This window comes from Grammomys surdaster, unplaced genomic scaffold (assembly GCF_004785775.1).
Source record: "Grammomys surdaster isolate TR1022 unplaced genomic scaffold, NIH_TR_1.0 125671, whole genome shotgun sequence".
Classification (NCBI taxonomy): Eukaryota; Metazoa; Chordata; class Mammalia; order Rodentia; family Muridae; genus Grammomys; species Grammomys surdaster.
In genome coordinates, this window is record NW_021620508.1 from 662230 (window position 1) to 688055 (window position 25826).

Here is a 25826-nt window from a genome sequence, read left to right on the forward strand (position 1 = left end):
GGTCTGTGAAGGCATCAGAGCAAGTATGCTAGTTTCTACCTTGCACAGCTGAGTGCAGTCAAGTAACATGGTCCTGTTTATACTGGAATGGGCCCTTTATGGGAAAGGATGTCTGTTAACTTGGGGCCCAATCAAGATTGTACATCAAGAAGACTCCTTTAATGAGGACAGGCCTTTAATGAGGACAGGCAGACACTGGCTTCAAGGGAAACTTTTATTGATGGAGTAGTAAGCCCCAGCAAACCCCGCCTCAGCCAAGTTTGGACAGCACCTGCAGTGCATCTGTGCGACCCAGCTGGGCCAGGTATATGCCAAGTTGGCCCAGAGTAGCAGATGGCTCCCTTGCTACCACCATCTCGATCAGGGCCCTCAGGGGTGAACGATTGGGCCGCAGTGAGTAGGCAAAGGTAGACCAGGTGGCAGGCAGCCCGTATCTTGCAGCCAGGTGTCGTGTGGTACCATAAGCCATGCTCCCACTAGGCCCAGGCTCAGGGTCCAGTAGCATAATCAGCTCCTCCAGAACTTCCAGCTCATCCAGCAGGAGAGATAGGGGCCTAGAGGCCAGACCCTGAAGCTCTGGAAGGCCAGGGAGGAGTGAGAGGAGGGGGAAAAGCTTTGAGGCCACCCTCCCTTCTGGGCAGGTTGTCTTGTACTGACCCCAGCCTGAGAGCTGCAGCAGAGATGTCCTCCCTCTGTTTCTACTTCCCAATACCTCCAGGGTACCTGGGCAGGGCCAATGTACAGAGGTTCTGGGGTCTCCAAAAGCCAAGCTGGAACAAGGATTGGAACAGACTTTTCTCTTGAACACAGAGAGCAAGACCACTACCAATATCAGAAGCAGCACCAGGAACAGTGGCAACACTGCCAGGGGCAGCACTGAGGGTGGGAAACCTGGTCTGCTGGAGACTTCATTCTTGGTTGTCTGCCCAAGGTTCCACCTCCCAGGTGAGCCAGAGACGACTGCTTCTTCAGGTTTAAGAGGACAGACGTCCTTGGGAGGAATGGGCTTCTGGGAACAGAGGTTTGAGAGTGAAACAAGCAGGCCCATCAGCCCAAGCCTCCCATCCTCTAGGTCCTTAAATGGAGCTACCTCTTTTGCTCCCCACCTCTTCCAACCCTGAAGGCACTCCCTTGGGGATTCCCTTTAGTAAGGCTCCCCCTCTGACCCAAGCTTTACCCATGGAACCCACAGGCAAGCCCTGACCCATACCCCAGGAGTCTAGCACCTTTCTACACTGTCTGTGGGTTCTACCAGGGCTCTCCATGTGAGTGGGGGCTGCGGCTCCGCTGCTACATTGGCTACACAGCTCTGTGCCATTGGGGTTGCAATACCCAGGGGAACACTCTTTGAAAGGATGTGCTACAGTATCACCGAAGTCATTGAGCCCGCAGTTTTCCGTAAACTCGTAATCTAGTGGGAGACAATGGAGCACAGGTTGTCCCTGTAATCCCACTAGACCGTTCCTCTTCAAATCCTCATGAGAACCTTCCCCCCATCACTCTACCAAGGCTCACTCACGCTATAAATAAAAGCTCCCCATGCCCTCCACTCAGGAAAAGTCTGCTCTTGGTGTTCCCATTCTAACGGATCTTTTCTGCACAAGTTTACCCGTGCCTACCCCCACAGTCTTACCTGCCTAAGACCCAGCACTCCCGCTCCCCCAAGGAAGCCCACTGCAAGGCCAGCAACAATCATGCCATGTTCTAGCACCCCTGCTTCCTACACCATCTAGTGCGCACACAGTCACTGCTCACCAGGACACGCAGGAGGCCCGAAGCGTTGCAGGCAGCTGCTGCAGCACCTCTTGTCGGGGTTCCAGTACTCAAGGTGGCCACAGAACCGAGAGGCTTCCAGTGAAGGGGCCCGAGTCAGAAGCAGCACTGCTACCGCCACTGTCCAGAGAAGCCAACTGGGCCCCATCTCAGCAGAGCCTGCAACTTGAGGGCTGTGACCACTTCCACCCACACTGTCTCTGCAGCACATTCCAGGAAGTCCAAGGCAGAAGAAAGCGGTGGATGTAGGGTCACAGACTTCCAGAACCTCTTTGGGAGCTGGCGTACCTCATACCCAACTCCAAAGGCACAAGGTTTATAAAGAACTTGATGTGGATCACCAGATTATTTGTGACCTTACATACCTGCCTTCTCATTTTTACCTCTAAGATGGGGTAACAGAACATGCCTCACTGGGTGAAAGGTGTGTGTGTGTGTCTGTGTGTCTGTGTGTGTGTGATAATAAATCTACTTAAAAGACCACAATAATCAGGTGTAGTGTGCACACTTTTATCACAACACTCGAATGAAGTAAAGGCAGGAACATCTCTTGTGAATTTGAGGCCAGCATGGTTTATAGCAAGTTCCAGGCCACCCAGAGCTAGTAAATCCCTGCTTCAAAAAGAAACAAGCCAAACACCACAGTACCTAACAGAGAGTAAACATAATTCAAAGTTTTGTAAGTGTCAGGTATTATTAGTGCCTTCATTTCAGGGTGGTATGGTGGGCTTCAACGACCAGGCCTAACTTCCTGTGAGCTCTCATCAGTACCTAACCACCTCTCTTCCTCACCTTTTCTCAACCCCATCTCTGTTAGAAAGCCTCTGGCCTGCCACAAACACGCACTTATCCCTAAACAGCACCTAGAAAAGACAATCTGAGGTTATGGGTATAAAAGCAGTGCCAACTTACCAGAGCAGACCCAGACCCCAGGCTGGTTCCAAGTTCCTCTGCTGAGACTGTGGTTGGCAAACACCTTTTCTTAGGTGTGGGGGTGGAAGGAAACCACAGACCTTGGTTGACAAACTTCTTAAGCTTTATTGGAGGAGGGAGAGGAGGAGGAGGCTCCTGTGTCGAACAGATTCTATTATGAAGCTCTGAAGCCTGGGGATGACGGGACTGGAAAGCGAAGGGCACTTGGAGAAGGGATGCTGGACAGGAACATCTATGCCCTTGGGCGAAGAGCAAGGGCACCAGTCTCAGAAGCGACCATGCCGATGGTCTGGGGAACGACGTCGGTTCCTTTCTCGGGGATGGTGACCTGTATAGGACCTCGGAGGTGACCTAGGAATTGGGAAGAGGAGTGGACAGAGATGGGCAGGAACACTTAGGAGTGGCCAAGACTTTTCCAGGCCTGTCTCTTAGGGACAGGATGGCTGTTAACGTCATGCTAAGATAGGTACACAAGCTGGTGGTGGGTGTGGGGTTCACACTGTTTTGGGCACTAAGACTAAGGTACTTCTCCCCAGGCAGGGCTCAAAACTATTTAGAGCACAAGAGCCTTAGTTTGGTAGGCCAACAAGTTAGCATCAGGTTCATCTTAGGGTACAGAACATGGCACCCTGGGTCTGAGGTACCTATGCCTGGGTCCTCGCCCATAGAGCTGCCGGCGCAAGTTCCGGGATATGGGTCGTAGGTGCATAAAGTTGCAGAAGCCACCTCGGGTGCATTCCCTAAAAACAGAGGAAGCCACCATCACTGAACACTCCCTACCCAACACTCAAGCATCTGGGACTCCGATGCCAACCGACTTTTATTCTACCTTACCCCATCTCATACTGCCGGCAGCATGACTCTCGGAAGTCAGTGACAGGAGACAGCTCAGCATGCACGGCCTGCCCGTTAAACCAGCGGTTATTGAGTTCTGCCACAGCTCGCTCCGCATCCTCCTCCCGCCGGAACTTAACGTAGACATTGCCCACGAGGTGGTCCCCGAGGTTGTCACACACATTCATCTCTTCAATCTCTCCATACTTCTCCTGCAGTTCTGTGAATACCTCCTGCAGAAGACGGAGAAAAAAACTCAGCTAAGGTCTGGCACACAGGAAACCCGGTTACCCTGGCAACCCTCACCTCAAAGAAGTTATCATAGTGTTCTTGCACTTCCACATCGCTCACACGACCTGGAGGAGGAACGGAGCGTGAAACGAGGGCGTCAACTGCTGGGGGCAGTCCCCCTACCCCCAGCCCTTTCTTACTCACAGTGTGATCCATCTGCAGTTTGGGCTGTGTTCTGTGGATTCCGGTACAAGTTGAGCAGAACTATGGTCTGAACAAAATTTAAAAGAGACCTGAGTTCAGAAAGCAGGGCTGCATGCAGACTGGGTATAAAGTTGGGGAGAGAGATGTGAGCCAGTGGAGTCGGAGACGCCCAAACTACCTAGATAGCCAAGGGGCGTGGTCGGTGTTCATGGGAGGCGGGGTCCGGTCCCTGGGAAGAAGGGTCTACCCAGAGGGCCAGGTCAGAAAGCAAAACAGGGGTAGGATTGGCTTTAGTAATCCGGAAGAGGCGGGACCCCGAGATGATGGACAGCAGATGAAGCGCGGGGAGGCGTGAATCTGGGTCTCACCTGGCTGAAAGTCGGTTTGTTGTGAAGCCGGGAGCACCGGTCCCCGTGCCGGCAGGCCCCAATCTTAAAGTAAAAAGAGCAGTTAACCCTGGAAGAGGTGCAAAGACAGAGGTAAACCGAGGGCCGGGAAGGCCGGGCATCCCACGAACACTGTCCGTCCAGCCCGTAGAGACCCAAGTGCCCCGGCTCCCTGAGAGGCCACTCCCTTCACCATTCTCACTTGTCCTTCTCAGTCCCGAATATCGAAGCTAAATATTCAGCCATTTTTACCCGAACACTCCAACGCGCCTGCTCCTTGCGTCACTTCCGTTGCTCGGGAGCGTTGGGAAATGTAGTTCGTCAACTGCGTGTAGGCCCTTAGGGGACCGCGACTGCGCACGCGTGTTGGAAGCTGGCCTTCCCGGACAGTCAAGCGCGTGTTTCCTGGGAGCGCATGCGTACAACGTAGCCGGGGGGTGGGGGGGGAAGACAGGAAAAAAAAAAAAAAAAAAGACAACAAACTCTACAGAAACCTGCGGCATCTCTCGTAGAGGAATCCCAGGCAGAAGGGATAAACCCCACTGGTGAGTTGGGAGTCGTCTGGTATACCGTAGCTAGATAAGGAACTTCGTCGTCCCACAAGCCTGTTCGGATGTACCCTTCCCATAGCCGACGCTCCTCTAATTTGTCGTAATAGGGGCGTGGTTGTTCGTGATTTTGCGCCTGTCATTTGGGTCTTGCTCTGCAGACCCTTAGGACCACCAGGCTCCGGCGCAACTATGAACTTGGAGCGGGTGTCCAATGAGGAGAAGTTGAACCTGTGCCGGAAGTACTATCTTGGTAAGGCTGGTCCCCTAAGGTTTCGGGGGTAGTAGAGGGGCTCGGACTAGAGCGCCCAAGGCAAGAGGACATAGGAGCCTGGATTCGTGGGAACGCAATTGGGGACGCAGACTCTAGTCCCCGAGAAGGGAGGCTTCAGGAAGGAGGAAGCTGAGGTCTCAGTCTGAGTCCCAGTGAACGATGAAGAAAGAATTAACGCCTGGGACGAGATAGTCCGTCGATGAGAGCCAGAACCCCACAGGCCCTAACAGCAGGGATTTCCAGTTGAACTTGGGAGAGGACCTTCCAAATGGGCCTTCTAAGGTGGAGATTGGGAAAGATCCTTATTGTCGTTTGACTAAACGTGGGTATCTTTTTCCTAGGTGGATTTGCGTTCCTGCCTTTTCTTTGGTTGGTCAACATTTTCTGGTTCTTCAGAGAGGCGTTCCTCGCCCCAGCCTACACAGAGCAGAGCCAAATCAAAGGCTGTGAGTTCTAGGGCACCAGCAAAAAAAAAAAAAAAAACAAAAAAGGACAGCGGGTGGTGGTTGGAAGGGATGATAGAGGCTCCAGAACTCTGGGAGATTGGGAGATCTGTGTCAGAGATGAAAGGGCCGTCCTGGGGGAGTCCAGCTCACCCCCAGAGCAGCTGGAGACCAACTACCCCCACCCCACCCCCTTGTCCTTCATTATAGATGTTTGGCGCTCAGCTGTGGGCTTCCTCTTCTGGGTGATTGTTCTCACCACCTGGATCACCATCTTCCAGATCTACCGGCCCCGCTGGGGTGCTCTCGGGGACTACCTCTCCTTCACCATTCCCCTGGGCACTCCCTGACAACTTCATAAGCTGGCGATCTGTTCCTTCTCCCAGGATGGGCTTCTCTGCTCTCAGTTTTCTCTCAGACCCTGAAGACGTTTGTTTCTCGTTTCCCATCTGCCCCAATAAAGGACCCTAACTTTAAATTTTGAGTTCTTGGGATCTTTCGGAGGCAGGAGCATAAAATGATTGCTAACACTCAAAAGCATTTACTGAATGTGTTACATGTTAGGCTTTCACGAACTGTATGCATTTTTATTTCATTAACTACTGTTCATACCCTTCTGACCTAAGAGCGTTCCTGCTTCAGAACTGTCATACGGATGAAGGAGAAAGAAATGGTGCTCCCATTTTGAGGGTCTGCTGTCCTGGACTGATAGTTGTGAATTTAAAAATACAACTTTCTTAGCTGGAGCTGTAGTTTACCGGAAGCACACTTTGTTAACATGAGAAGGATGCTAGGTTCGATTCCCAGCATGACAAACCAAGTAAGATAATTATTTTCTTGTTCAAGGCCTTAGTATTCTCTGCCAAGGAAGAATTCACTTGAGCCAAGACATTTCTCCCTCTGGAGGAGGTGTCTTCAACAAGACAAATACCTAGGAGCCTCCTTAGGAAAGTTTTCTTGACTTTCCTATTTTTTTATTCTTGATTTAGTTGTGCGTGTGCTTGTGTGTGCGCTTGTGTGTGTGCCTTTAGGTAGTGACCTTGGAAACCAGACAAGAACATCATCATAGTTGTTAGCCATCATGTGAGTCCCCTTAACTACTGAGCTTAACAAGTGAGTGAGGCATCTCTCTGGCATCTTGATCTTCTTATTCAAAATTTCATGATTTTGGTAGCTCATGTCTGTAACCACAGCACTTGGGAAGCAGAGTCATAGTGGATTTCTGTGCATTCCGGCCCAGCTAGGGTTTGTAGTGATACCCTGTCTCAATATAATTTCAGCAGAGAGTCTGGTGAGATAACTCAGTGGCAGGGACACTTGCTGCCAATCCTGACCTGTGTTTGATCCTCAAATCCTATAAGTGGTCCTCTGACCTCTTCGTGTGTGCCCCAACCCCCAATAAGTGAAAAAAAGCATACACCCAGCAGGTTATGATATTGGTGTTGTTAATCATACACTTGGGAGGCTGAGGCAGGAGGCCTTCTGGGAGTTCACGGACAGTTTGGGTCACGTACATAATGAGTTTCAGGCCAGACTGAGCCAGAGTGAGGCAATAAATAAATAAATAAATAAATAATGATAAAGTCTCAGCCCCCACCTTGATACTCCCTCCGAGTATTTTTGCGTATTTTTGTGTTCCTCTTACATTTCACTTAGAATCTTTGGCTTGTTTGTTGACTATCTTCTATTCTCTACACGATAAGACACACTGTCAGCAAGGATTTTTGCCTGTTTTGCTCGTTACATCGTACTCAATATCTGGACGAGTACCCAGCGCTTTTAATATTTAATATTAAATATTAAATATTTCTCTGTAAGAAAGGAGCCAGTCCATCTCCAGATTGATCTTCCTGTGAGGGATGTCAGTGACTATGATAGATACTTCAAAGCTGTAAATAGGTTTATTGGCAATACTAAAATATAACACTACAAATCCCGAGAAGCCTTGGTGTGTCTGAATCTTTTGTTTCCCATAGTGCCCTGCGCGGCGCAGGCGCGTTACTTCCTCCCTGAGCCTTGGAAGTTTGAATCACAGCCCACCCCCTCCGCCCCCCAGGTGCCTGGCTTGTCGTTGGTTTGTTTCCGGATACAGGGCCTCGGGAAGGTGGAACTTAAGGCTGGGAGTCAATAGTACAGGCTGTCAATTGGCCAGCAAATGAAATTGACGTTTTCATCAACTAGTGGGAAAAAGCAGTTGCCAAAGGGGCCCGCCTACAGAAGGGAAAGAAGGGAAGTGGAAGCCAGGGCAGTCGCGGCTGGACAGTGCTCAGGCCCGAGGACCAGTGGTACCCAGACTTACCTTTGACCTTTTCCTGCCCGCCTTCCGCCTAGCTTTTGAACCCCGCCTCCTCCAAGTTTTTCTGATCCAGCACATTAGACCTGGACCCAAATCATGTTCCCGGTAAAGGTGAAAGTGGAGAAATCAGGTGAGGACTGGGGGATCCCGGACACCCGAGAGATATGTTAATCCTGAAAAAGCGGAGTATGAGACATCTCTCTGCAGCCCGTATGACAGGACCCTCTAAAAAAGGGTTCTTTTCTTTTTTTTTTTTTTACTTCAATTTCCCATTTCTGACAGTGGTCATGAGTCAGCAGTTGCGGTGTGTCCCTGAAGTACAGGGGATCAATCCTCAATAAGCGTTGCATTCCAGTAACCTTAGGGTGTAGGGTGATGGATGGAAAATATAGAAAGTGGAGGAGTGTCAGTGGGAGCAAAGCCGGCAGCTAGGGCGGTTGGAGCCGTGAGGAAACGGAGACAGGGGTGGGAGGGGAGGAGGACAGATCTGTGGGGTCCAGAAAGGGACTTTCGACTTTTCCTTTGAGGGAAATGGGTAGACTAGGGAGGCTTTTGAAGAAGGAATGAAAGCCGGGCAGTGGTGGCGCACGCCTTTAATCCCAGCACTTGGGAGACAGAGGCAGGTGGATTTCTGAGTTCGAGGCCAGCCTGGTCTACAGAGTGAGTTCCAGGACAGCCAGGACTACACAGAGAAACCCTGTCTCGAAAAACAAACAAACAAAAGACGAAGAAGAAGAAGGAGTCCGTTGGTAAAGGTGCATATCAAAGTGCAAAAAACAAAAACAAAAACCTACAGATCCACAACACAACTTAAGTGGAGTAGTTGCTAGTCGAGAGAGTAGTGTTTGTGTTGGCAGCCGCCTTTAATCCCAGGGCATGGAGAACAGAGACAGACCGATCTGTCAAGTCAAGGCCAGTCTGACCTACTTAGCAAATAACATGCCAACCCAGGGCTACATAGCGAAGAAGGGGAGAGGAAAAGAAAAAAATATATACATATAGTGGAGGGACCCTCCCTACAGCTACTGCAGGTAGGACAAGGGTGGGCTTGGAAACAGCAGACTGAGTACAGACTCTGTACTCAGGGGTCAGGATTGTAGAATCCCTGGGGAGTCTGTGCTGGGAAGATCAAAGTCACACTGTCTGTTTCTGCATTTTTCTTTGTTTTGCTTATTGTCTGAGAGGGCGTCTTTCCTGAGGCTGACCTTGAACTCTTGATCTTCCTACCTCAGCCTCCAGAGTGCTGGGATAGCAGATGTGTCATTATGCCCAGCTAGGCTTGGCTTGCTTTTAGGAAGGTTCTGTTATCTGCCTTATAAAAGGAGGTGGATCAGAAAAGGTGACTGAGGCTGGCCACTGAATGGGAGGAAAAGGCGAGGTGTGGAGGGAATATATTGACAGAGTCCCAGCAAGCCACGGGAGTTGAGACTGGGGCAGGAGAGGAGTGCCCATGGTGAGTCCAGGAGCCTGTGGACTGGCGAGTCGCTCACGGTGTGTGTGTGTGTGAATCCAGGAAGAAGAGTGGGTTTAGAGAAGGAGTCCTCAGTGGAAAGACTCTAAGGGCTGTCCGTGGAAGGTGTCCAGATCCTAGATTCCTAAGTAGGTGTTAGAAAGACAAGCAGTGGTTGCAGCTATGCCCGTGGCCCCTGCCTAAGGCTCTATCACCCTGGTTCTGTCTTTAGTTGGTCTCTCCACTGAGTGACACTAAAGCTGCTTTCCAAGTACCTGGACCAGACAGAACATAGGATCGCCTCCCACCGCGGATGTGGGAGGCACACACAGAGCTGATCCCTGCATTCTGCCCTCAGAGATGGAGATGGCCAAAGCCCGGAACCAGCTGGATGCCGTTCTTCAGTGTCTGCTGGAGAAGAGTCACATGGACAGGTTGGGACCTGGTCCAGCCTGGGGAACCACAAGGGTGGGAACTGTTTGGACTGACTCTGATTGTTGGAGGGGGGAGGGGATCTAGATGGGATCCTGGAGGCTGCCTTAGGGACATGGGATGTTTCATGGGAAGACTACTTAATATCATCACACTCTGGGTCCTTGGTACCCTAAGTCAATAGTGCTTTTTTGCTCCCAGGGAACGCCTGGATGAAGAAGCTGGGAAAACTCCCTCGGATACGCACAACAAGTGAGGGATTTTGGTGGGATTTAGACCTGAGAGTTTGGGTTAGGTAGCTTTTCTGTCTGCTAAGTCCTAAACATCTTACATAGACAAAGATACCTGTTGCATAAGTAGCTAACATCTTGCGGGGGCTGGGGGGAATTGGTGGGGTACAAGGCCCAAGGGGTACCAGTAGTCCCCAGGATGTCCATTTTTGTTTGTTTTTAGTGCTAACAATAGAACCCCAGGGCTTCTGCCCATGCTAGGCAAATGCTCTATTACTGAACTACATCACTCCCGCCTTGAGGGGCAGCGTTGAGCAGATGTCTATTAAAGGCTCAGCCTGCTGACACCAAGTCTCTCCCTGCAGGGACTGTTCCATTGCTGCCACTGGCAAAAGGTAAGGTGGCCAGGACCCCAGCCCACTAAAAGGTTCCCAGTCCCCAGGTCCGGGCCTGACACTTCACCTTAACCACACAGGCCATCTGCCCGCTTCCCCCACCAGCGGAGGAAGAAGAGGAGGGAGATGGATGATGGGCTCTCCGAGGGGGGTCCTCAGAGATCCAGTGAGTAGAGAGAGGACTGAGAGGGGGAACGTGGAGCCAGGGACTACACAAGGGTGCTCATTTATCGCCTGCCTTACCGCCCCCAGATACGTATGTGATCAAGCTGTTCGACCGGAGTGTGGACTTAGCCCAGTTCAGTGAGAACACACCGTTGTACCCCATCTGCCGCGCCTGGATGCGCAACAGCCCGACAGTGCGAGAGCGCGCACGCTCACCCGGCTCGCCACTGCCCCCTCTGCCCGAGGATGGAGAGGTGGGATGAGTGTCAGGAGGCCAGATTGAGCAGTGGGTGAAGAAGTTGATAACTCTCCCATTAGTGGTAGATAGGTATAATTTCTGGGCCCCCTCAATGGTAGAGAACCAGGTAGGACAAACAGCTATTTGCTCTTAGGTGAGGATTACAGACGGAGGTCCCTAGGCCAGATAGATATGGCTTCCTAGGGAACAAGAGTTTTAAAATACAAAGGGCCAGACGGGGATCTTAAGTGCAAACAGATGTGGCTGCCAGATACGGCCTTGGTGAGCAACTGTGGACCTTGTAGGCTGGGTGGAGGGTAACAGCGGCTTGGAAATCATCTGGCCTGAAAGGGTAGACATGGATCCCTGGGACAGACATGACCTGACTATTGGGACTCTCAAGTAGATATGACACCCCCTAGACAATTCCTTAAAGAAGGCCTGTTGACTGCCCCCTGCCCCTGGGCTGACAGGTATAGATGGAATTCCCTGGGCTTGGTAAGGGTAGACAAGGGTTCTCAGGCTGACAAGAAGACAGGGTCCCTAGAGCAGGAAGACTATCCTCTAGCTGGTAAAGGTATGTCCCCTCTACTGTGACTTCTCCACGTACAAGTGTCTAGGTAGACCTTGTCTGTCTCACTGGAAAGGCGAAAGGTAGGAGGGATAGCGCCTACTTTCGACCCCTCTGCTCTGACACTTGGGCCTCCTTTGGGGCTTTGTCTCCCCAGGGTTCAGAGGTCATCAACAGCAAAAATCGTGATGTGTACAAGCTGCCTCCACCCACAGCCCCTGGGCCACTTGGAGATGCCTGTAGATCCCGGATCCCATCCCCACTGCAGCCTGAGACCCAGGGTAGCCCCGATGATGAAGTAGGTATCCGAGGCTGGCCTGGAGCTTCAGGGCATGTTGGGAGGGCCAGGGCATGGTCACCTAGCTGGGCCTCTCTGTCCGTGCAGCCCTCCGAGCCCGACCCTTCTCCTTCCACACTTCTCTATCGCAACATGCAGCGTTGGAAACGCATACGCCACAGGTGAGTGGGCCTGCCTCGCTCGCTCGCTCGCTTCTTGCCCCAGTGTCCTCTGCAGCAGCTGCTAAATTCTCCCTCTCCCTTCCTAGGTGGAAGGAGGCATCTCATCGGAACCAGCTTCGTTACTCAGAAAGTATGAAGATCCTACGGGAGATGTATGACCGGCAGTGATTTTCCCAGTAACCCCACCCCAATAAACCTGCCCCCAACCCACACCAACCAGCCCATCTTTCCTGGCCCAGACAGAAGGCGGTTGACAAGTCTCAAGTGCATTTATTGGGGACTGATGGTAGGAAGGCCTGGGGAGATGGGAAATGTTGGCCTTGAGGGGACCTTAGAAAATGGCAGATGTGGAGGAGGCTCCCTCAGACAGCTGGCTGCAAATGGGCATCCAGGACAGAGGAACTCAAGGATTCTTGTTCATTGGCCTAGCACATCTGGAGAAGTTGAATAGCCATACAGATTGAGTTTGGGGTTCCTGGTTAGTCGGGAATAGGTGTCCCAAGCACTGGAGGTCAGGATAGTATTCAAGGATTTAGGTGCCTGGAGTTTTTAAGTCAGAAAGTGGGCTGGGGCAGAGGAGCATTAGGTTACAGGAACAGGATCTAGAGTCTGGTGGACCAGACTTGAATGTTCTGATATGGAAAGCCCATGCAGTCTGGGTGACTACACTGTACTCTGGTGTCACCGTGGGGTGTTCTACAGGTTACAAGTGCGGTAGGAGGCCTGAGGGGTAATAGAAACCCAAAGTGGGGTCAGCCTGATGGGAGCCTTGGCTGAGGGGTGACAGGAGTATTTGTGTTGTCCCTAGAGAGGTGTCATGGGTGGGGCCTGAAAGCTGGGAGAGGGCTTAGGGAGGGTGTCTAGGTTGCTAAGACTCAGGTAGGGTTTGGGGTGAAAAGGTCCCAGGAGAGGACATCTGGATGTGGTTGGGAGAGGCTGTCTTGACAGCGATTGGGACATCTGGCTGGGCAGTGGAGTCAGATCGGCTTTGAAGAGAGAGCCTGAAGAGGCCTCCCAGGTTCGGTCCTGTAACGCTGGAAGCCCTACTTGGCAGCAGGTGGTGATGGAAGTTGGGCCTGGGCCGATGCTGGTGTGGCCTGGATGGACAGGACACCCTCAGGAGACAGTGCCGAGGTCACTGCAGCAGGGTCCACACCGGGAGGCAGGCGGTATCGGCGGTGGAACTCTCGAGCAATGAACCCATGTTCATCCTGAGAGTGGGGTGGGGGGAGAGACGGGTTTGAGAATCCTACCCTCCTGCTTACCCCTGCTCCAGTCTGGCATGCAGACCTACCGGGCGCTCCTCATGCCGAGCATGGACCTCCACATGGTCGCCAACCACCTTGACAGAGATTTCCTCTGGCGAGAAGTGCTTCACGTCCAGCAGCACAGAGAAATACCCAGGGTCCGTGGACACCTGCACACATGGGGCACGGGTGTGGGGTGTTCATCGGGTAGGGGCTTGGCTTCACATAGGTTACAGTCCTGCTGCTCAGAGTCACCAGAACCTCAGCTTAACAACAGCTGGGCTCCCTCCCCTTTAGACACTGGGTCCACCTCTTGTGGTGACCAAGTCAGATACCTGCCCTATAACCCCCACCCCATGTCCTTGACTCCACAGCCACCATGTCTCTGTTACGAGACCCCACCATGCTAGCAGCCAAGATGCCACTTCCCCATCGCCAGAGTTCTTACTTTGGTCATGGGACCTACAGGTACCTTTCCCTCAGTTTAGAGCGCCCAAGACCCCCTTCATCAAATCACAGGACCCCTCTAGGAGGTGCAGCATCAACATACACAACCCTGGGGACATGACAGCCCATCAGGTCTCACTTGTCCTTTCCCCCAGATTCCCAGCTCACTTGCCCCACGTCCCACCCCTAAGAAGATCAGTCACCGGGACTCAGAATACCACACTCAAGGGACTTCCAGTGACCCACTGAGGGGCGACATTCTCGCAACCCCGCCCCAGGGTGAGCCACCTCCCTTGTCCGGTTAGTAGTTGAATTGGTCCTCTCCCTAGGCTCGGCACCTGGGCTGTGGGTAAGGCCACACTGGGGGCGCGCAGATAGTAGGGGGCGATCGCAGCAGGGCACAGTGAAGCCAGTTCCGCCTCCAGTAGCCCTTCGCCGAAACGCTGGTCAAAGAGGCGTCCCGGAACGGAAAAACCCGGTAAAGGAGCTGAAGCACGGCGCAGCCAAGAAGGCTGCACAGGCACGGGGATCTCCATCCTGCTCCTCCGCCGCTACCCTGGGCTCCGCAGTGCCCAAGCGCACGCTGTCTCCCATTTATACTGTGCCCTGTGCCGCCCCTGCAGCGGGCCTCTCAGGGACACTGGGATTGAGGCCAGACTCGGCCATTAGTCTTCCTTATTTAGAAACTTCAATAATTACTTGGCCAGTTATTAAACGCCTGCTGGATGCCTGGAAAAGGACAGCAGGGAAATGTCATTAAGCCTTTTTCCATTTCTAGAAGGGGAAGCTAAAGTCTAGGAGGCAGACCCTTATAGGTGTGGCTAATCACTGTGGCAGTTGGGACCCTGGCTCCTGACAAGTCCACCAAAGAGTTCTCAGTCCTCGTAATCCAGCTCCGCCCGGCTGGCAGCTCTGAGGATGACGCATCAGTCTTAGTAACAGACTCCTAGAGAATGCTGCACCCATGCCAGGCTGTCAGGAGGACACAGAACAGACCCTATCCCAGGGTAGGTCGGGCCTAATTCTGTGCTTCTGACTCAGCCCCGGGTGCTCAGCAGCCAGGGGAGCATGAGCATGAATGCTCCAGTTTGGCCCCCGGGGGCTGTGCGCCGGGGCCCGAAATAGCTCGTTTTGATCCCACTACCTGGGCCAGGAGCCCGGGCCTGGCAAGGAGTACGACCAGCTGCTCAGTAACAAGAGGAAAGTGGTTAAGGTGACCATCAGGACGGGATGGCAGTCAAAGTGAAGACAGGCGTCCCGGGTTAGCTCCGCAATAGTAGTTAAGGCTGGAGCCAGGCGTCAACTCCTACAGATATCCTGGCGGTTAGAAATAAGGATTGAGTGAAAGCCAGGACGCTTAGCTCTCTTCCAAGCGGCAGCCCGGCTTTTGATCCTTACTATTGGTCTGAAGTCTTGCCAATTACTGCTGCACGCTCCAATCAAACACGCGCTCTCCCAGTTCGTCCAGAGGGAACGCCCCCTCGACCGCGGTCCAGTTACTTTTATTTTCTAGTCCGTCATTGGTCGCCTGGGAGGCCGCGCTCCTGCTTTGCACGCCCAGAAAAGGGGCGGGGCTGACAGCGTTGCTAAGCGAGGAGGGTAAGCGCGGGGCTGTTCCGCGAAGGAGCTCAGCTGGCCCTAAGGCTGAAGTAAATGCCGACAGACTGACTGACTGCAGGTGAGGTTGGGCCCTCTCTCAGAGACCACAGGCGGCCTGGGGAAAGCAATACGGGTTTACAAGAACTTGGAGTCTCCGGCCCAACCTCATGAGAACTACAACTCCCAAGATTCTACGCAATTTGGGTACGCCAGCATCCCTGAGTGTCTCAAGTCTTTTGTTCACTCAGGATGGGCCTAAGAGAGTCTAAAACAAGTTTGGAAATTGAGTTCGTTAGTTTCCAAATTGCATCAGACATCTAGGGGCATTGTTTTTGAACTTTCTCACTTAGGAGGAGCCCAGTGAATCATGGGGATTGTAGTCTACTACCCCTTTCTCGTTGGGAGTCGTACCACCACCTCCCCCTCCCCTTAACAGGTTTAACCGGAAACGTAGTGTACGGTTTAGTCATGACTCTTTGTTAATGTTTTATTTTTGCCTATTTCTCTTTTGTTGTTTTCATTCTTGCTTTTTTCATTTGTGTTTGTTTATGTGTGTTTTTTTTTAATTACTTGTTTTGTTGTTGTTGTTCTTCTTCAAGACAGGGTTTCCCTGCGTTAGGAACTAGCTCTGTAGACCAGGCTGGCCTTGAACTCCTGCCTCTGCCTCCTGAGTTCTGGGATTAAAGGCGTCCACCACCACTCTTGGCTAAATTACTTGTTTTTTTTCCTCGTGGTCTTAATTAGAGCGTCATGAAATGGGCTTCACGGAAGATGTTTAGAAGAGGAAGAAATTAGTTACTTTGATTTGATTGTAACACATTGCTTACACATTTTGAAATATCATTCTGTGTCTCATGAACTTGTACAATTAGTGTCAGTTAAAAAAAAAATACAAAACAATTCCACAGACCATATTTTTACTGGAGAAAGGGCTCAGCGGTTGGGAGCTGTGGCTGGTCTTCCAGAGGCCCCTGGGTTTGATTCTCAGCATCACATGGCTACTCTCATTCATTCCACAGGATTGTACACTCTTCTGGCCTTTGAGGGCATTGCCCACAGATAGTGTGCACAGACACACGCAGGCACTACCCACGCACACAAAAATAAATAAATCTTTTTTTTTTTTAATTGCCTAAATAGGGCAGAGATGATGGAGATGCAGTGTCTGGCCTGTTTCCTGACATTCTAGTTCTGTTAGCCTGGAGTGGGAACCGTGAAGAGCCTGGGGGTATGCTTGAGTACCAACCCACTCTCTCACATCAAGTCTCTGCAGGACTAGGCATATCCTCTCCCACTGAGGCCAGACAAGGCACTCCAGTTAAGGGACCAGGATCCACAGGCAGACAACAGGTAACATGTTATTCTTGTTTAGAGACGAGCTCTCTATGTAACCTTTGTGTATGAGTGTGCTCGCTTCTGTGTGTGTGGGTGCACCATGTGGAAATCAGACAGGCTCAGGCGTCTGCCCTCATCTTTCATCTTGTTTGATGTTCACCTCTGGGGTTCGCTGATCCGAAAAGTTGTAGGGGACGCTCCTGCATCTACCTCAGCATAGAAATACTTGGATTGCAGACTTGTGCTACCACATCTGGCTTTCCATGGGTTCTCGGGATTTGAACTCAGGTCCCCATGTTTGTGCAGCAAGCACCTTACTCACTGAGCCATCTCCCCAGCCTTTGCTTTGGAATTTTGGGTCCTCCTGCCAGAGCCTCTTGAGTGCTGAGGTTACAGGCAAACATTACATGTCTGGAAAGAGTCTGTAATTTTAAAAGTCCTAGCACTCAAGAAGTTGGGGCAGGAGAATCATCTCAAATGCAAGGCTAACCATAGATACAGAGCGAGACCCTGTCTCGAAAATAAATGAATAATAAAAAGCTCCTTCTAGGCTAGACCTTAGAGTTGAGAACTACCAACTACTAGTTTCTAGGTTCTTCTAAGTCTCTTTCATGGGACTTAGAGCTCATGGGAATGATGCGATTTGTGATGATTCATGGGAATTGTAGTCCATTTCTTCCAGTAATCTGTGAGAATTATCAGCTTCTGTCCTTCTCTTACTCTGCTTCTTTCATAGCCGGTCAGTTTTCACCTCCCAAGACAGAGCCTTTGGAAATGTTCCCCAAGGCGGACAACCCTTCGGGCCACAAAGAAGCCAGAACTGGAGCCACAAGGTAGGAATACTTTTTAGGTAAAAATTCTGTGCCTCGGACTAATAGCTGTCAGTGACCACTAGTGAAAGAGAAACCCCTTACCCCGCTGCTGGCGGCCTACCCATTTCCAACTCCAGCACCTGGGTCCTTGACCACAGCCCCTCTTAGGTAGTTAACTGAACTACCTAACAGTGTGGGATGTGTCCTTTTTTTTGACCACCTCTGTGTGTGTTCATTCCTCATGGGGGTCACCCTTCTGACCTGATCTTTTCTTCTTGTGTCTTCTCCCTATTTAAATCCCGGGTGCATCCAGATCTCAAAGGCCACAAGCTCCCAAGGTCATAGCAGCCAGTTCTGCTGAGCTGTCTGAGGAGTCCTGGCCATCCAGTTCAGGGACCCCTTCCCCACCCAGTATCACCGAGGGACAAAGTACCTCTCCACCCCTCACCTTAACTGACAACGAGGACTCAGTGGTAGCCAAGTGAGTACCAGAATTCCTGGGGTAGAAAGAGAGGAAGAAGGCATCCTATAATAACCATCGACAACAGAGCTGTTTATGCAGTTTGGTTTTTTTTTGTTTTGTTTTGTTTTTGTTTTTGTTTTTGGACCAGGCATTTCATATTTCATGAGTATTATTGAGGGCCATAGAGCCTGGGTTCAAATCCTGCCTGTTAACTTATTCCCTATGTTGCTTTGGTCCTTCAGTTGGGAATATTAATCACACACAAGCACTGGAGTTGTTTTGAATTCTCAGTTCCTCCAGACAGTGACCTATAAGAGCACCTGTTGCCGGGCGGTGGTGGCGCATCCCTTTAGTCCTAGCACTTGGAAGGCAGAAGCAGGAGGATGTCTGAGTGTGAGGCCAGCCTGGTCTACAGAGTGAGTTCCAGGAAAGCCAGGACCACATACAGAAATCCTGTCTCCAAAAAAAAACAAAAAAAACAAAACAAAACAAACAAACAAAAAAATAAAACCTACTCATCCCAGAGTAAGTACTTGGATCTGAAAGATAGAGGAATAAAACATTCTGTAACAAAGGGCCCTAATATAATCATGGCCAATAACATTTATTTCTGTCTCATTGTTATAGAAGCAACCAGGGCTGACATGGCAGCCCCAGTGTAAGGTGTGAAGAGCATAGGTTCTGTCTATCTTGTTGCTCTCCTACCTCTAGGATGCTGTCCTTTCCCTCATGGGCCAAAAATGGTTCTCAGTGACACCACTCTTCCAGAATCATTCTTCCTTATTCTTTGTTGGCCAAGAATCATTTGGGCTGGCAGTGTAGCTCAGCTGTTAGAGCGAGCGCCTGTCTGGCTTGAGCAGTGCCCTTGGTTTGATCTTCAAAGCCACATAAAAGCAGGCATAGTGATGTCTGCCTGTAGCAGCATTGAGAAGGAGGAGGCAGGAGGATCAGAAGTTCAAGGGCACTTTTGGCTACATAGTGAATTCAAGACCAGCCTAAGCTAAATGATACCTTGTATGAAACAAACAAACAAATAACAAACCAGGGTCCAGCAAGATGGCTCAGTGGGTCACAGCAAATTCCAGGATAGCCAGGGCTACACAGGGAAAACCTGTCTTGAAAACAAAACAAAAAAAATCTAATTACGTATTTATAAGTTATATGACAAATATAGCCCATAGCACTGACATAGTAGTTTATTAGTCTATAGCTTTAGTTTTAGGGGATCAGACACCTTCTTCTGGTCTATGTAGGCAACCTCTATGCACCCATGTGGTGCATACACATATATACAGGAACACACACAAACAAATCTCTAGAAAAAGAAAAATAGCTAAAAATTTGTGACCAGGCATGGGAGAGCATTTAACTGATATACCCCCACATGCAAGGAGGCCCTGAGTTCCAGTTTCGTCATTTCCAAACATGAATAAATAATTTTTAAAAAAGAAAGAAGCAGCTCTTAGAAGGTGAAAGTAGGAGGATGAGGACTTCAGGGCAGTCCTTGGCTGCATAGCTCGAGATTAGCCTGGGCTACATGAGGAGCCCCCCCCCAAAAAAAATTTTAAACAAATTATTAAAACAGAAAATTAAAATCGGAGTGACTATCTGACTCTGGATAAGGGTGCTTGCCACCAAAGCCTGACAATCTAGGGTGGATCTGATCCTTGGGACCCGCCTCCATTTGTGTACTGTAGTGTGCCTGCTCACGTGTGCACGCATGCCTGTGGGTGTGCATGTGTATGTGTGCATGTGTGTACACACATGCAGAGTAAAGTGTGAAAAAACTAAAATTACATTACCATATAAGAAAGAAACAAATTTTAAAGGCCAATTGCGTACTTCTGGTAGATGTGAAGAAAGCACTTTTTTTTTTTTTAAGATTTATTTATTTATTTTATATATGTGAGTGTACTATCACTCTCTTCAGACACACCAGAAGAAGGCATCAGATCCCATTACAGATGGTTGTGAGCCACCATGTGGTTTCTGGGAATTGAACTCAGGACCTCTGGAAGATCAAGCAGTCAGTGCTCTTAACCACTGAGCCATCTCTCCAGCCTGAAAGCACTTATTTTTATTTTTGTTTTGTTTAGTTTTTTTCTTAGACATGGTTTCTCTGTGTACCTCTGAATGTTCTGGAACTAACTGTAGGCCAGGCTGGCCCCTAACTCAGAGATCTGCCTGCCTCCCCACCCCACCCACTCCAATCCCTCACAAGGGCTGGAATTAAAGGCGTGTGCTATCACTGCCCACTTGGCAAAAGAGAGTTAGTTTTGTCTGGGCAACTGAGCATACCTTTCCGTGGAGCTTGATAACCAGAAGAAAGGGCAATGTGGTGTGCCTATTGCTGTTGCCATAGTTACTGTTATTACTATGTGGCCCCCTCACTCCTTCTGCTGTGTCATCCATCGATGCTCACAGGTACATAAACAGGTTCCGCCAAGCTCAGCCCACGAGCCGGGAGGACCGCCAGCCTGCAGGCCCAACCCCGGCTGACTTTTGGTGGCTGCAGCCTACGTCAGACCTCAGCAGTCCCCCTGCAGCAGGTATACCTAAAATCTGTCCTGCTCGGAGCCCGGCTGCCACCCTTCCTGGTCCCAGTCATTTAACGGAGGTTTCCCGGCAGGAGCTGGTGAACCTACAGGAGGATCTGCCATGACAGGTCCGTCTCTCACTGGGATGTCCAGTACATCTCTGGCTTCTGCACCTCTTCAGAAAGTAAAGCAGGTGACAGTGTTATCTTCTCCCTCTCTTCTGTGCCTGAACTGACAGTACAACTTAAAACATCATAAACAGAAAAGGGTGTGTAGACCTGGAGATAGGGCTCGTTTGGGAAGGTGCCTGACTAGCAGGTAGAAAGCCCTGATCTGATCTCTGGGCACCATATAAAGCAGGCTTGGTGGCACACTGCTGTAACCTCAGCACCCAGGAGGTAAAGGCAGGAGGAGCAGAAATTTAAGGTCACTGGAGTTGGAGGCTGCCCTGGGCTGTATGATAGCCTATCTCAAAAAAATAATAATAGACATGTAACAAAAAGATGTGCTAGCTAAATAAAACTTTGAACATTTTTTTTTAAAAAATAAATCTGAGTACACTGTCCAGCCTTCAGACATGCCAGAGGAGGGTATCAGACCCCATTACAGATGGTTGTGAGCCACCATGCGGTTGCTGGGAATTGAACTCAGGACCTCTAGAATCTCTGCCAGTGTTCTTAACTGCTGAGCCATCTCTCCAGCCTTGGAAGACTTTGAGCTTTAAAAAAAAAAGTAGATGTACGTGTGTGTTTATTCCATCCATGTCGCCATAGCCAAGGCACCTGGCAGAAAGAAGGGAAGAAAGGTCTATTCGAAGCCGGTTTCAGGGGCTGTCAGTGCAGGAGTGTGGGGTGGGGGCGTTCATGTGTTAGCAGACCAGGAAGCAGAAAGTGCAGGTTGAAACCATCTGTAGGTTTACCTTCAAAAGCCTGTGTCTAGTGGCCCGCAAGGCCCTACTTCCTAAAGAGTCCATAGCCTTCAAAGTGGTGCCATAAACTGTGGATCAAGCATTTAAGACATGAGTCAGACCCGTATGTCTGGACAGTGCTAGGAGAAACCTAACGGTTGGTTCTGAATCCATGGCCTAAGTCTTCACAGACTTTCTCCTTACGGTAACCAAGGTGACCCCCAGCAGCTCGAGATGCCTGCGGTACTCAGATACAACAGTGGAAAGCAGGACTGGAGGACTGACTGACTACCTTCCTTCTCCCCTCCCCTCTTTCTTCTTCTTTAACTAAAATCTTTATGTGTGTGAGTGTTTCGCCCGCCTGTCTGTCTGTGTACCATCTGTGGGCCTGGTGCCCACAGAGACCAGAAGAGGTCAGATTCCTGGACTTACAGACAGCTGTGAGCTGCCACCTGGGTGCTGGGAGCTGAGTCTAGATCCTTTAGAAGAACAGCCAGTTACCTTAATGGCTGAGCCATCTCTCCCGCGTCTCTGCCTTTGATTCAGTCACCCTTGAATCAGTCTCTGAACTATTTGATGGAACGTTTTGAATAGACAGGGTCTGGTCAGGAAGATGGGCTTGATCTTTCCTTTTTAAAGTTTAAATGTAGTGCATGTCTGTGTATAAGTCTGCCTCTCTCTCTCTCTCTCTCTCTCTCTCTCTCTCTCTCTCTCTGTGTGTGTGTGTGTGTGTGCGCGCGTGCACGCATGTGCATGCGTGTAGGTCAGAGGTCAATTTAGGAGTTGATTCTCTTCTTTGACTTTGGTGTAAGTTCTAGGGATCAATCAAACTCAGGTCATAGGCCTGTACAGAAAGCACTTCCTCCACTAAGCCTTCAGTACTGGGGTGGCTGAGGTGCTAGGATGGAGAGTTCAAGGCCAGCCTGGGTTACAAAGTTAGACCCTGTCACAAAGACAGAAACCCCAAAAGCTAAAGCAGGAAAGATACCCTCTCCTCCCCCAAGGTAGAGAAGCAGATTGTAAGCTTCAAGCACCAGAAGGAATGTCCGCCTCCAGGCCTTCTGCAGAGAGCCTCTTTCTTAGCGGCCTTTGGCGGAGGGGCTAGCTTCTGGTCCCTCTCTCTGTGCAGAGTCTGAACTCCTGGAACTCATCTCTGCTGGAGCTGGAGACACTGAGCCTACAAAGCCGGGCGGCCAGGCTGCTCAAGCGCAGGTGATGCCTCTCCCCACGTTCTCCCTTTCCAGTTGTACATGCTCACTGCTCTCCTCACTGCTGCCTTCTCCCCGCAGCAAGGCCTCCCTCTCCTCCCTCAGTCCCAACGATGCCAGCGGCTCCTCCTTCCCCATCAGCTCCGATGGCCTCTCTCCCTGCTCTGTGACCTTCAATCCAGACTCCAACACGAGTTCTAGTCCCAAAGACCCTGTGCGGGGAGGTAAGGATGGATGGTCGGCAGGCTCAGATCTCATCTGTTAGAGGCCTTGTCTCTATCCGGGAACTAGGAATAGTGACTGGATCCCTCATTCACAGGTACTGTGAGGATGAAATGGGTTCATGAGCACGTGGCAGGCCCCACATGTCTGTCAACAGAAGCTGTCAGGGGTGTGCCAGCTAACATACCCCTGCCATTGTGCACATAAGCTCCAAAATCAGATGGCTTACTTCAGAGTAGAGGAAATATTTATACTTTATTGATTTTAGTTTTATTTCTTTGAACCAGGATCTTGCTATGCTTCCTAAGCTGGCTCAGGACTGTGGAGCCAGAGATAGAGCAGTGTAGAACAGGTGGGAGGGGCTGGCCATGGAGGCCTGCTGAGGAGACTTCCGAGCATGGAGGGTGTATTGTTTTCTGTTTTGTTTTTTTGTTTTTGTTTTATTTTTTTTATTTTGTTTTGGTTTGGTTTGGTTTTTCGAGACAGGGTTTCTCTGTGTTGCCCTGGCTGTCCTGGAACTCACTCTGTAGACCAGGCTAGCCTCAAACTCTCGAACTCAGAAATCCGCCTGCCTCTGCCTCCCAAGTGCTGGGATTAAAGGAGTGCGCCACCACCGCCCAGCTGCGCATTGTTTTCTGAATGTTAGTAGGGTCCTGTGGCTGTGCTCAGCACCTGGACCAGAGCTGGACCAGTAGAGAGAGGCAAGTGCCCAAATTCAAAAGAATCATAGAAGAAGAAAAAGAAAAACAAACAAGAAAAATACAAGTAGAACTGCAAGCTGGGTATAGTGAACTTGCCTATAAACCCAGACTGACTCAGGAGGATGGCCAATTCGAACCCGGCCCAAGCTTCAAAGTGAAACTGTAAGAGAGCGAGATTCCCAACCCGGCTTCCTACTTGAGAACGGAGTTGGGTGGCGTCTGTCTGGGCATCCTGTCTGCACAGCCCTCCAGCACAGTGTAAGAGTGGCCTTGGGGCTTTACCCTGTGCTCTCCTCAGCCCTTTCCTCTCTACTCTGTCCACAGTCGCCCCAGTGGCATCCCAGGTCATGCCAGCACCCCGCCCAGCCTCCTCCCAGGCAACCCTTCAGCCTGAGGAAGACATTTTATACCAATGGCGACAGCGGAGGAAACTTGAGCAGTCTCTACAAGGTGCAGGTGATGGAACCTGGGTGTTGCCTCGGACGCCAGCCCTCACCACTCAGGTGAGTTGGAAGAGTGAGCCTGACAGTAATAAGGGACACTCGAAGATGACACAGAGCCATTCACCTCTTCCTTTCTGCTTGCAGACTCCTCCTGTCTCTGCAGTGAATCTTGGTTCCCAGGAGACCCAGCCTAATTGTGCCATGCCATGGGGCAGTGTGGCCCAGCCTCCTCCCTCACAGGCCTCCTATGTGGAGAGGCCTCCCCTTTCAGGGCCCTCTCCACACATCTGGGCCCCCGGCCCCCATGGGGTTCTCTGGGCCCCACAGGCCAGTCCCTGGGTACCTCTCGGGATGCTTCCCACTCCCCTGCTAACCTCCACCCTTGCTCCCTTAGCCTCCTTTCCTGTACCACCTACCTCCACTTCAGTTGCCACAGCCCCCACCACTGCTTCCCAGGTCTCCATCCCAGGGCCCCCAGCCTCTGCTCCACCTTCCTGCGCTTCCACCCCCACTTCCACCCTCCCACTACCTGACATCCCCCAGGGACCATCCACCCCTGAGCTGAGTAGCTCTGTCCAGCCCAAGAAGCTGGGCCCCAAGCCTCGGACGAGGAAAGCTTCGTCTCACCAGGAGACTATGGGATCAGACACTGCAGCTTTCGAGAGTCCCTGTTCGCAGCTCAGGGGGGTCCTGGGCCAGGTAGTGACCGCTCGGCTATTCCCCGACAGCCTGGAGGATACGCCTCCGTCTGAGGCTGATTCCCGGAAAGTCAGGGCCACCCCGCCTCAAGCCAAAGTTCCGCCCCCTCCATCTGCGTCTCGGCGTGGGTCCAAGACAGAGTCCCGCAAAAGTAAAGTCACCCTCTCAGCTGAAGCTGGGGATCCACAGCCGGCTACAGCCCCACAGGCATCCACACCGTCAGAGGTCCAATCGCTTGAATTCAAGACTTCTGCACCCAAGACGGGAGCTGGTGTCACCTTGACCGTGGCCCCGCCTGCCTCAAGCCACGCCCCTTCCGAGGACTTGCTGTCCCAGGCCGCTAGACTTCTGCAGGCAGCTGAAGGTGAGGGGAATTCCTGGGCCCTGCGGTATCATGATGGTGGTCCCAAACCCCGTGTCCGCCTTCTGGAGCTCAGCCTTTTTTTTTTTTTTTTAATTCCCCAGACTCTGACGGCAGTGAGTTTCAGGAAGACCCTGTGTTACGGGTGCTAAGGGCTCAGAGGGCAGAGCTCCGGCAGCAGAAAAGGTGACGACCCTCCATCACCAGGAGATACTGGGCCCGAGTCCTATGACACCTCTGTCGGGTGCCTGCCACTTCTAAGCCCCTTTACTGAACCCGACCGTCAGTCGCAGGTTCTTATCATGAGCGCATACTTCAGCCTCTGCCTCTCCGACTTTTTTTTCAGGAAAGTGGATGCCCAATTATCCCTCCTCTTGGACCACACCGAGGACCCAGAATCTTCATCTCCTCCAGCCAGGTCACCTTCCAGGTCCCCAAAAATGCGGTTAAGGAGGGAAGGAGCTTCCCTTGAGGCCAGACGACTTTGAATTAGAGAAATTCTGTTTTTCCGGGGCTAAGGAGATGGCTCAGTGGGCAAAGAACTTGTAAGTGCGAAGACTGGAGTTTAGATCTCCAGAACCCACATAAAGGTAGCTGACAGGCCAACTGGCCCATGGAGAAGGGATCTCAAGGTGGAAGGGAAAGATCAGTCTCCGAAATTCTCTGACTTCCACACACGCATGCACACAGTAAAAATAAAGCTGTCCCCAGTTAACATTTTTCCAGTTTACTGTTAATCTCTAAGAAATGGATTGTTGCAGAAAGGCTGACTGTGCTAATAAAGAAATTTCTCCCTCTCTTTCCTCCTCTCCCCCTCCCCCCTCTTCCTCTTCCTCTCTGCCTCACTCACTCCCTCTCCCTCTCCCCCTTCCTCTCTCTGTCTCCCTCTCTCCCTCTGCCTCTCTCTGGGTGAGCACATGGCTCTAGATACTTTGGGCACCTGACTTCTTGACTCATGTTACTCAGGAGTGGATTTTTACATC

The 25826-nt window shown here is 51.1% G+C and overlaps 6 protein-coding genes across 12 annotated transcripts; 3 read left to right on the plus strand and 3 right to left on the minus strand.

The window, feature by feature from the left end:
- Window positions 1-195: 195 nt before the first annotated feature.
- On the minus strand, window positions 196-2663 carry Igflr1 (IGF like family receptor 1). Of its 2 annotated transcripts, XM_028787646.1 has the most exons (4): window positions 1756-2663; window positions 1227-1411; window positions 658-1009; window positions 196-576 (listed from the first exon to the last, which is right to left on the minus strand). In XM_028787646.1, exons 1-4 carry the CDS (start codon window positions 1982-1984, stop codon window positions 251-253), a joined length of 1092 nt encoding a protein of 363 aa, XP_028643479.1. In that variant the 5' UTR covers window positions 1985-2663; the 3' UTR covers window positions 196-250. The 2 variants fall into 2 exon arrangements, with proteins under 2 accessions (XP_028643479.1, XP_028643478.1); XM_028787645.1 differs by having other exon boundaries at window positions 196-1009.
- Window positions 2664-2791: 128 nt separating this feature from the next.
- U2af1l4 (U2 small nuclear RNA auxiliary factor 1 like 4) lies at window positions 2792-4650 on the minus strand. Of its 2 annotated transcripts, none has more exons than XM_028787647.1 (7): window positions 4564-4650; window positions 4344-4431; window positions 3976-4042; window positions 3847-3896; window positions 3541-3773; window positions 3351-3446; window positions 2792-3057 (listed from the first exon to the last, which is right to left on the minus strand). In XM_028787647.1, exons 1-7 carry the CDS (start codon window positions 4605-4607, stop codon window positions 2973-2975), a joined length of 663 nt encoding a protein of 220 aa, XP_028643480.1. In that variant the 5' UTR covers window positions 4608-4650; the 3' UTR covers window positions 2792-2972. The 2 variants fall into 2 exon arrangements, with proteins under 2 accessions (XP_028643480.1, XP_028643481.1); XM_028787648.1 differs by having other exon boundaries at window positions 4344-4406; window positions 4555-4605.
- A 127-nt stretch (window positions 4651-4777) lies between these two features.
- Window positions 4778-6104, plus strand: Psenen (presenilin enhancer, gamma-secretase subunit). The gene is made up of 4 exons (XM_028787650.1): window positions 4778-4906; window positions 5020-5162; window positions 5525-5629; window positions 5837-6104. The coding sequence occupies exons 2-4, from the start codon at window positions 5102-5104 to the stop codon at window positions 5974-5976; spliced, it is 306 nt and encodes a 101-aa protein (XP_028643483.1). The 5' UTR covers window positions 4778-4906; window positions 5020-5101; the 3' UTR covers window positions 5977-6104.
- Window positions 6105-7540: 1436 nt separating this feature from the next.
- Window positions 7541-12078, plus strand: Lin37 (lin-37 DREAM MuvB core complex component). Of its 2 annotated transcripts, none has more exons than XM_028787658.1 (9): window positions 7541-8052; window positions 9731-9806; window positions 10006-10056; window positions 10400-10429; window positions 10510-10595; window positions 10682-10848; window positions 11561-11701; window positions 11789-11862; window positions 11949-12078. In XM_028787658.1, the coding sequence occupies exons 1-9, from the start codon at window positions 8019-8021 to the stop codon at window positions 12028-12030; spliced, it is 741 nt and encodes a 246-aa protein (XP_028643491.1). In that variant the 5' UTR covers window positions 7541-8018; the 3' UTR covers window positions 12031-12078. The 2 variants fall into 2 exon arrangements, with proteins under 2 accessions (XP_028643491.1, XP_028643492.1); XM_028787659.1 differs by having other exon boundaries at window positions 7543-8052; window positions 9605-9806.
- Window positions 12079-12112: 34 nt separating this feature from the next.
- Hspb6 (heat shock protein family B (small) member 6) lies at window positions 12113-14934 on the minus strand. 2 transcript variants are annotated; one of them, XM_028787661.1, is made up of 4 exons: window positions 14701-14934; window positions 13895-14285; window positions 13157-13279; window positions 12113-13073 (listed from the first exon to the last, which is right to left on the minus strand). In XM_028787661.1, the coding sequence occupies exons 2-4, from the start codon at window positions 14090-14092 to the stop codon at window positions 12906-12908; spliced, it is 489 nt and encodes a 162-aa protein (XP_028643494.1). In that variant the 5' UTR covers window positions 14093-14285; window positions 14701-14934; the 3' UTR covers window positions 12113-12905. The 2 variants fall into 2 exon arrangements, with proteins under 2 accessions (XP_028643494.1, XP_028643493.1); XM_028787660.1 differs by lacking the exon at window positions 14701-14934 and having other exon boundaries at window positions 13895-14647.
- Window positions 14935-15130: 196 nt separating this feature from the next.
- Proser3 (proline and serine rich 3) lies at window positions 15131-25563 on the plus strand. 3 transcript variants are annotated; one of them, XM_028787608.1, is made up of 12 exons: window positions 15146-15234; window positions 16296-16505; window positions 17227-17323; window positions 17616-17783; window positions 20190-20314; window positions 20395-20495; window positions 22339-22421; window positions 22499-22641; window positions 23665-23843; window positions 23928-24846; window positions 24948-25029; window positions 25190-25563. In XM_028787608.1, exons 3-12 carry the CDS (start codon window positions 17265-17267, stop codon window positions 25329-25331), a joined length of 2001 nt encoding a protein of 666 aa, XP_028643441.1. In that variant the 5' UTR covers window positions 15146-15234; window positions 16296-16505; window positions 17227-17264; the 3' UTR covers window positions 25332-25563. The 3 variants fall into 3 exon arrangements, with proteins under 3 accessions (XP_028643442.1, XP_028643441.1, XP_028643440.1); XM_028787609.1 differs by lacking the exon at window positions 16296-16505 and having other exon boundaries at window positions 15131-15234; XM_028787607.1 differs by lacking the exons at window positions 15146-15234; window positions 16296-16505 and adding an exon at window positions 15280-15359.
- The last annotated feature ends 263 nt before the right edge of the window (window positions 25564-25826 follow it).

Coding starts and splice junctions, on each gene's coding strand:
- Psenen (XM_028787650.1), top strand. CDS start 5,102: ATGAACTTGGAGCGGGTGTCCAATGAGGAGAAGTTGAACCTGTGCCGG. Junction 5,163..5,524: donor GTGCCGGAAGTACTATCTTG/GTAAGGCTGGTC, acceptor TCTTTTTCCTAG/GTGGATTTGCGTTCCTGCCT. Junction 5,630..5,836: donor GCAGAGCCAAATCAAAGGCT/GTGAGTTCTAGG, acceptor CCTTCATTATAG/ATGTTTGGCGCTCAGCTGTG.
- Lin37 (XM_028787658.1), top strand. CDS start 8,019: ATGTTCCCGGTAAAGGTGAAAGTGGAGAAATCAG. Junction 10,430..10,509: donor ATTGCTGCCACTGGCAAAAG/GTAAGGTGGCCA, acceptor TTAACCACACAG/GCCATCTGCCCGCTTCCCCC. Junction 10,849..11,560: donor CTCTGCCCGAGGATGGAGAG/GTGGGATGAGTG, acceptor TTGTCTCCCCAG/GGTTCAGAGGTCATCAACAG.
- Proser3 (XM_028787607.1), top strand. CDS start 15,323: ATGAGAACTACAACTCCCAAGATTCTACGCAATTTGG. Junction 20,315..20,394: donor CAGCAGTCCCCCTGCAGCAG/GTATACCTAAAA, acceptor GTTTCCCGGCAG/GAGCTGGTGAACCTACAGGA. Junction 22,642..23,664: donor CAAAGACCCTGTGCGGGGAG/GTAAGGATGGAT, acceptor CTCTGTCCACAG/TCGCCCCAGTGGCATCCCAG.
- Igflr1 (XM_028787645.1), bottom strand. CDS start 1,984: ATGTGCTGCAGAGACAGTGTGGGTGGAAGTGGTCACAGCCCTCAAGTT. Junction 1,412..1,755: donor CGGGCCTCCTGCGTGTCCTG/GTGAGCAGTGAC, acceptor GTCTCCCACTAG/ATTACGAGTTTACGGAAAAC. Junction 1,010..1,226: donor CCCACAGACAGTGTAGAAAG/GTGCTAGACTCC, acceptor CTCTGTTCCCAG/AAGCCCATTCCTCCCAAGGA.
- Hspb6 (XM_028787661.1), bottom strand. CDS start 14,092: ATGGAGATCCCCGTGCCTGTGCAGCCTTCTTGGCTGCGCCGTGCTTCA. Junction 13,280..13,894: donor TGGCCTTACCCACAGCCCAG/GTGCCGAGCCTA, acceptor CCATGTGTGCAG/GTGTCCACGGACCCTGGGTA. Junction 13,074..13,156: donor CTCGGCATGAGGAGCGCCCG/GTAGGTCTGCAT, acceptor CCCCACTCTCAG/GATGAACATGGGTTCATTGC.
- U2af1l4 (XM_028787647.1), bottom strand. CDS start 4,607: ATGGCTGAATATTTAGCTTCGATATTCGGGACTGAGAAGGACAA. Junction 4,432..4,563: donor TTCGGGACTGAGAAGGACAA/GTGAGAATGGTG, acceptor CACCTCTTCCAG/GGTTAACTGCTCTTTTTACT. Junction 4,043..4,343: donor ACAAACCGACTTTCAGCCAG/GTGAGACCCAGA, acceptor AATTTTGTTCAG/ACCATAGTTCTGCTCAACTT.